The 7,950-nt window shown below is 36.5% G+C and overlaps 1 protein-coding gene across 2 annotated transcripts; it reads left to right on the top strand.

Annotated features, from left to right (window-relative positions):
• The first annotated feature begins 2,278 nt into the window (after positions 1-2,278).
• AVP1 (Inorganic H pyrophosphatase family protein) lies at positions 2,279-7,434 on the top strand. 2 transcript variants are annotated; one of them, XM_089374149.1, is made up of 9 exons: positions 2,279-2,473; positions 2,597-2,856; positions 4,448-5,022; positions 5,121-5,500; positions 5,605-5,691; positions 5,782-6,112; positions 6,228-6,638; positions 6,804-6,863; positions 6,977-7,434. In XM_089374149.1, the coding sequence occupies exons 2-9, from the start codon at positions 2,607-2,609 to the stop codon at positions 7,181-7,183; spliced, it is 2,301 nt and encodes a 766-aa protein (XP_089230275.1). In that variant the 5' UTR covers positions 2,279-2,473; positions 2,597-2,606; the 3' UTR covers positions 7,184-7,434. The 2 variants fall into 2 exon arrangements, with proteins under 2 accessions (XP_089230275.1, XP_089230276.1); XM_089374150.1 differs by having other exon boundaries at positions 2,280-2,434.
• Positions 7,435-7,950: the final 516 nt, after the last annotated feature.

The following is a 7,950-nucleotide window of genomic DNA, read 5'->3' as shown; positions in this document are numbered from 1 at the left end:
ATAGACTAGACAAACTCTGCCAGGTATGTCATTTACAAGAAGTGGAGACCGAGGTGCACTTCATCCTTGGATGCCCTGTCTACTATGAGATCAGAGGAAGGTTTCATTTATTGTTTAGATATTCTCAGACCCTCGCCGACTTTTTCAGGTACCCCGATCAGAGATGTTTGGCCCTATATATGTAGGAGGCTCTTAGGTTCCGAGCGCATATTCTTCAGCCTCCCATCAGACTAGACCCCACACAGAGGATCATGACATTTTTCAGGGTACTACCTTCAGATAGGGGCACCAAGAGATCGATTGATACCAGTACATATCCAGACTCCAGATCAGTGAGGATCCGTGGGACCTCACCCTGCCACATGAGATCTCAACAACAGTTTCGTCTCAGATCCATTCCTGGGAGACATACTAGGTCCTCCAACATTCAACAGCATGTGAACCCCCCCAGGATACAATTTAGTGGACAGTCTGCACTTGTCATCAACTCTTCATCGGGCCAACAGACTTTGTTGAGTTTCTTCAATGTTATTCATTCAGCCTCAGATGTTAGGAGAGATAGGTCTGATCCTCAGACCTATTAGCTCCTGGATCTTCTCCGCTAGGACCAGATGTTGATTTACTTCATGCATTGTATCTTTTATAGGAAACCGTTTAGTTCTCTGGCTTTGTATATACATCAGTTTACTCAATAGTCCCTTTGACCTACTTTGTGGTCATTAGTTGGACATAAATATAATTATCTTATCTTATTACATCATATTTGAAAAGAAAACAATTTGAAAATTAATCGTATTATAAAAAAAATCTATTTACAATATAGTTTCCAAAAAATAATATAACACTTGATCGAGGATAGCATAAGATTTGAACCCAAAACTTCTAGTTAGATGAAACTTCATTTCCATGACCATTACCAATTAAACTACCCTAAACAAATTTTTATATTAAAAATTTAAATTATATTTTAATTTTTTAATGATTATAACATTATAATTTCTTTAAAAACCATATTCACCTTGTACTAACATAATTAATCATAAAAAAATTTGAACTTGGAATCTTAAACTCCATTCCCAAGTGGAGCAAAGGGATTTTTTTTAATATATTTATTTAATGTTTATTTATATATATTTTATAAAATATTTTATTTAATAAAAGAGAAATATATATTATAAAATGGTCAAAAGGAAAAAAAAATATTATAAATTTTTATGTTTTGATTTTATTTGTTGAATTTGATGATACAATTTGTTCGTAATATTCTTATTTTTATGAATATATAAATGATTTTAATATTTTAAAGTTATAAGTTCAAATTTAGATAACTGTTGTGAGTTTAGTCGTTACCTTGTTTAGAAATTTGGTCATTGGATATTTTGCCCTATCTATTTAATATGCAAAGCAAGATCTGCTCATTCAAATTGGATATTTTGCCCTATCTATTTAATATGCAAAGCAAGATCTGCTCATTCAACTTGTCCTGAGGATGAACCACACATTGGTTCGAAATGCGTCGACAAAAGTATCTCTATGTGATTTTCGCCCAAAAATCTTCTCAAAGAAAAAAATATATATATGTTTCAATATATTTTAGTTTCTTAAATTCCTAAATAAAAATAATTTTTTTATTTAAATTTTTTTTATATACTAATTTAATATCTAACTTAACAATAATCTTAATCTTAAATATCTAAATTAATAATTACCATAAATTAAGAAAAAACTTAACCATTCAAATTTACAATTCCAGTGTTCAATTTCAATTAAAATTTACAAATCCAATATTCAATTTCAATTAAATTTTATATAAAAAATTAAAAACATAAAACTATTAAACTAACTTAAAATTTATTCCATACCATTATAAAACTGCTTTATATTATATAAAACGAATTAATATTATTTTTTCATTATCATTCCTTTCTTAATAATATATTAATATTAATAAGATTTATTTCATAAAAATAATTTACCAATTTTTTTTAAAAATAAAGATAAAAAATAAAATAATATATATATATATATTTAACCCAATAAAGAATCATCAAGGGGAAACTTTGATGCAAGTGGACCCAGACAATTTGACTGATCAGCTAAAACGAGAAAAAGCATGCAACTAAATTTAGCTCATACCCTACATTTAGGGGGGTAAATGACGTGAGAGGAAAATGTGGGGGCACTACAGGTATCGGGAGAGGAAGTGCCAGTATATCGCGGTAAATAATATTTCGAGAATATCCATCCCTCGCCCCAAAGCAAACCCAACTTTTCTCCCCCGCAACGAGGAGGCGCATGTGGCGTCAGCCAGAGGTCGTGGGTTCGAATATAAATACGTCTATTGAGCTGCCATATGCTCTCTGCATTCCGCACAACAAACGCCTGGTTCATTCTTATTTTATTTTTTTAGGGGCCTCTCCCCATTCTTCTCCTGGTAACGTTTCAGCTTCGGCTGCCCTGCGTTTTATTTTAGGTAGGTCTCTTGATCACAGTCTATGATCAGGAAGTCCTCTTCATGCCATTAAAGGTCCTCACGGCCTCATAGAAAAGGATAATAACTGATATTCAATTCTCTGTTTTTTGAATCTCTTATTAGGTCTCTAACAATGGGGGGCGCTCTTCTCTCTGAAACCCTGACGGAGATTTTAATTCCGGTGGCTGCCGTTATTGGTATCGGGTTCGCTCTGATTCAGTGGGTTCTGGTGTCCCGCGTTAAGGTGTCACCCGACCACTCACACACGCCTAGCAATAACAACAAAAATGGCTACAGTGAGTACTTGATCGAAGAAGAGGAAGGGCTGAACGATCACAATGTCGTCAATAAATGCGCTGAGATCCAGAACGCCATCTCTGAAGGTATGGGCTGGATCTGTCTATTTTGGGTTTTTATATTGAATGTCTTTTGGATTTCTGGATCCAGATCTGGAAAAAATGTGCTTTAAAAAGTACTATTTTTTTTATTTTAAGCCTAATGAAGTAGCCTTCATTTCTAGGCTAACAGATTTGTGACTGTTATTTCTTTTCTTGTGTGTACATGAAGTTCTGTTTTTGATTTCAGTAAATGCTATTCTTTGTATTGGGTCTTTGCTGCTTTTGATACATATTAAGGGATCCAGCCCAGTTGATTTTATGTATTTTGTGATATGTTTAATCCTTATTAAGGGAAATCTCACTAATGTATACTGGCTAAACCCACTTCGAGTGCACTTAATCCGCGTGCCGAGTGTCTTGAATTTCAGATCTCCATCGTCACTACAGTGCTTTGCATTGTGATGCAGTTGAATTTTAAGTACTCTCTTATCTCAAGTTGAATAAGTGCATTGGAATATGTCATCCCAGTAATATGTTTCTGTTCTGTAAAGCCGAATCCAAGGCAGAACATCAGTCTATCACGCCGACATATCAATAGATCAGCTGGCTGGTTATGGGATTCTAAGTTCTAGCAGTTACATTGAATTCCCAGTAACAGTGGTATAGATAGATATGTTGCATTGAAATCATTTGGTACGTTTTATGAGGGATAAATCTGGGTGGGAGAGTTCTTGGGAAAAAAATCTTGGTGGCAGAGCATTAATCTGCAAATAAAATATCAATGGAATTCTAGTACTTTTATCACCTTCGTTTTGAGATATGCCTCATTATATGGGAATCAGAATCTGTTATGTAAATATCTGAAGTGCAGTCCGTATGATTCTGGTACTCTTTGATGATTAGGTTTGAAATCAGAACTGATTTAGCTCATCTGTTTTTAGACATACCTGATGGCCTGTTCAGTGGGGTTTGTTAGGTTAAGATTTGAAGTGCATTCGAGCCTGCTAGATGGTCTAGTGGATTTATATTTTATTTGCCTGCCATTTCAGTTTGGTCTGCTCAGCCAAGCCTTGTACGTTATAAATCTCGACAGCCTTCATGAGTCATTTGTTATTTTTATGGTTACAGTTTGTTCTTGGTGTGACAGTTTGCTGGACTGTTTGTGTAGTTTGTGGCTTATGCAACATGTGATATTTTATTTTTCTATAAATTGCTTATTTTAGGTTTCCCCATAAGTTTTATGGAAAATGTCTGAGCTTATGCAACAAGTAAAAAAGGATATTTGGTCTGGTTATTCATTCGAGTTGGGGTTTGACTTGCATCTGTGGCTTGCTTGACAATTTAAGCAATTTTTGTTATTGGTTATCTGTCCCATTTTAGGTCTGGTGGTCTAGAAATAAATTTAACTGTACATCCATAAGGAGTCTACTGATTTCAGTGACCCTTGCACAATATGTTACTGTGCATTATGTTGTTTCATTGGTTTTCTAGTGTCCTATCTGTTGAAGCGAGATAGTTTTAGGAGAAATTGTTTCTGCACGAGAGGGAACATTTAGTCTGGTGGTGTTTTACTTTCAACTTATAACACCTGACAATTTTTTTTTTTTTTTTTCATTTTGATCCTTCTTTCTAACAGGAGCGAACTCATTTTTATTCACCGAGTACCAGTACATGGGTATTTTCATGGTCTGCTTTGCTGCCCTTATATTTCTGTTCCTTGGTTCAGTGGAGAAATTCAGTACAAAAAGTCAGCCATGCACGTACAACAAAGAAGTGATGTGCAAGCCAGCCCTTGCTAATGCTATTTTCAGCACAATAGCTTTCTTGCTTGGTTCTTTGACATCTATCCTTTCTGGCTATCTTGGAATGAAAATTGCAACTTACGCAAATGCAAGAACAACACTAGAAGCCAGGAAGGGTGTCGGGAAGGCTTTCATTACTGCCTTTCGATCTGGTGCTGTTATGGGCTTTCTGCTTGCTGCAAATGGACTGTTGGTGCTTTTCATTGCCATTATCCTTTTCAAGTTGTACTATGGAAATGACTGGGAGGGTCTTTTTGAAGCCATTACCGGTTATGGTCTTGGTGGTTCTTCCATGGCTCTGTTTGGCAGAGTAGGTGGTGGTATTTACACCAAAGCAGCAGATGTAGGTGCTGATCTTGTTGGCAAGGTTGAGAGGAACATTCCTGAAGACGATCCACGCAACCCAGCTGTAAGATTGGATTTTTAAACTTTTCTGACTGCATTCATACTCTTATGATTAGATGTTAGCAGTAAGATAACTGCCCTTTTTTGTTTGAAATATATCAGGTCATTGCTGATAATGTTGGTGACAATGTTGGAGATATCGCTGGTATGGGATCAGATCTATTTGGGTCCTATGCTGAATCTTCCTGTGCAGCTCTGGTTGTTGCATCCATATCATCATTTGGAAACTCTCATGATCTTACTGCCATGTGTTATCCCTTGCTCATTAGTTCAATGGGTATCATTGCTTGCTTAATCACAACTCTGTTTGCAACTGACATATTTGAGATCAAGGCTGTGAAGGAAATTGAGCCTGCATTGAAAAAGCAGCTTATTATCTCCACAGTAGTGATGACTATTGGCATTGCTGCTGTGAGCCTAGTTGCATTGCCTCCATCCTTCACTATCTTCAATTTTGGTGCCCAGAAGGTTGTAAAGAACTGGTATGTAATCCTAGGCGTTGGTTATTATACCTTGTTATCGGTATAGGTAAGAGGTTTTATGTCTTGTTCTCTTTATTTAATAATTGTTTCTATTATTAATGCAGGGAGCTTTTCTTCTGTGTTGCTATTGGTTTGTGGTCTGGCCTTGTTATTGGTTTTGTCACTGAGTACTACACTAGTAATGCTTACAGGTAAGAATTGAGCTCAATGCATAATTTCATCTTTTCTTTGGCATTTTTTGATATAAATTGCTGATAGCCTATATCGTATTTGCATTGCAGCCCTGTCCAAGATGTTGCCGATTCATGCAGGACTGGAGCAGCAACTAATGTTATATTTGGGTTGGCTTTGGGATACAAATCTGTTATTATTCCCATATTTGCTATTGCAGTAAGCATTTTTGTCAGTTTTAGTTTGGCTGCCATGTATGGTATTGCAGTAGCTGCTTTGGGCATGCTCAGCACAATTGCAACTGGATTGGCCATCGATGCATATGGACCCATCAGTGACAATGCTGGTGGAATTGCTGAGATGGCTGGCATGAGTCACAGGATCCGTGAAAGGACAGATGCCCTTGATGCAGCTGGAAACACTACCGCTGCCATTGGCAAGGTGCGATCAGTGTATTTCTTCTTACTCGACTGCTTGTGTGAATGTCTGATTTTTATACCTTTTACCCAATCTTATTATGAAGGATCTAAAATTGAAAATCAATGTCAATTTTCAGGGCTTTGCTATTGGTTCAGCTGCATTGGTGTCACTTGCATTATTTGGAGCCTTCGTCAGCCGTGCTGCAATTCAAACTGTGGATGTCTTAACACCAAAAGTGTTCATTGGTTTAATTGTTGGGGCAATGCTTCCTTATTGGTTCTCTGCAATGACAATGAAAAGTGTTGGTAGTGCAGCACTGAAAATGGTTGAAGAGGTTAGGAGGCAATTCAACACCATCCCTGGTCTGATGGAAGGTCATGCGAAGCCAGATTATGGAACTTGTGTGAAGATATCAACTGATGCCTCGCTAAAAGAGATGATTCCTCCTGGTTGCCTTGTGATGCTTACACCTCTCATTGTTGGTACTTTATTTGGTGTGGAAACTCTATCAGGTGTCCTTGCTGGTGCTCTTGTATCTGGTGTGCAGGTAACTGTTGCTCTAGGTGTTAATACTTTTATTTCTGTCTGTATACACATCTCCCTAACCATGTGTAATCAACTGGATATCAGGTAACTGTTGCTCTATGTGTTAGACTTTTATTTCTGTCTGTATACAGATCTCCCTGATCATGTTTAATTAAATGGGTGTCAGGTTGCTATTTCTGCTTCCAACACTGGTGGTGCTTGGGACAATGCTAAGAAGTATATTGAGGTAATTTTATCTTAATTAGTGTTGATGTTGTCTGTTATCGAAATTTGCCATATAGCACGTACTTTCCATATTTGGCATATCTGACACATGCCAAATTGTGTAATTTGTGACAGGCTGGTGCATCAGAGCATGCCAGGACTCTTGGTCCAAAAGGGTCCGATCCCCACAAAGCTGCTGTCATTGGTGACACCATTGGAGACCCATTGAAGGACACCTCTGGACCATCTCTAAATATTTTGATAAAGCTTATGGCTGTTGAGTCACTGGTGTTTGCACCTTTTTTTGCAACCCACGGTGGGTTGCTGTTTAAATTTTTCTAGTTGCAGAAATCCTTTTCAAGCTGTACTAGTCGGCATCATTTTTCTCTTTGAGTATGACGAGCAAAGCCTGTCCAAAACGTTATGATTCTTGGTGGATATTGCCAGTGGCAGGTTCTGTTCAGAATGTTAGTTTTTTTAGGTAAATGCCTGAAGGAGGTAGTGGTTCTGGTTACTGTGTTATTGCAACTATTGGGTCAAATTTTGTATTGCCATTTTTCATGAAATATAAACTATTTGAAATTTCCCATTAATCAGTGCTTGGACATGATGTACTCAATTGTTTTTGAGTTGAAATGTGTTGGATGACGTTTTAGCAGAAAAATTACTTTATTTGTTATCAGTTGGGTTTATATCATGTTTAAATTAAGGTAAAGTACCAAGAAGTAGATGTTTTGCTATCTCTTATATATATACCAGATATACATTAAATTGCTGTTGCAGACAGATGTCTATCTGCGAGAATTTGTTATATAGTTTTGTGTGAAAACAACTGCTGTTGTGCATGATATTGTTTCTTGTTTTGTGTGACAACAACCACTGTTGTGCAGGATATTGTTTCTTGTTTAAATGAATTCATTTTTTTAATATCAGGATATTATTTCTTGTTTAAATGAATTCATTTTTTTAATATCATTAGTAACCGGATATGTACACTAGCAGTGCACAAGGAACTGACAGTTATGGCTGTATCCTTACTGAATCAGGAACTGATAGTTGTGGCTGTATCCTTACTGAATCAGGTGGCTATTTGATAGAAACATGTATGA

The sequence above is a fragment of the Pinus tabuliformis genome, chromosome 8, assembly GCF_031772625.1.
Source record: "Pinus tabuliformis cultivar Carrire ecotype Pingquan chromosome 8, CPIR1, whole genome shotgun sequence".
Taxonomy (NCBI): Eukaryota; Viridiplantae; Streptophyta; class Pinopsida; order Pinales; family Pinaceae; genus Pinus; species Pinus tabuliformis.
The sequence above is the reverse complement of the archived record's forward strand: the minus strand, read 5'-3'. Positions and strand labels throughout refer to the sequence as shown.

What these genes read in the sequence shown, in the direction of transcription:
- AVP1 (XM_089374149.1), top strand. Translation starts at nt 2,607, where the DNA reads ATGGGGGGCGCTCTTCTCTCTGAAACCCTGACGGAGATTTTAATTCCG. An exon ending in CTCTTGTATCTGGTGTGCAG is followed by an intron (nt 6,639 to 6,803) that starts GTAACTGTTGCT and finishes AATGGGTGTCAG; the next exon opens with GTTGCTATTTCTGCTTCCAA. An exon ending in ATGCTAAGAAGTATATTGAG is followed by an intron (nt 6,864 to 6,976) that starts GTAATTTTATCT and finishes AATTTGTGACAG; the next exon opens with GCTGGTGCATCAGAGCATGC.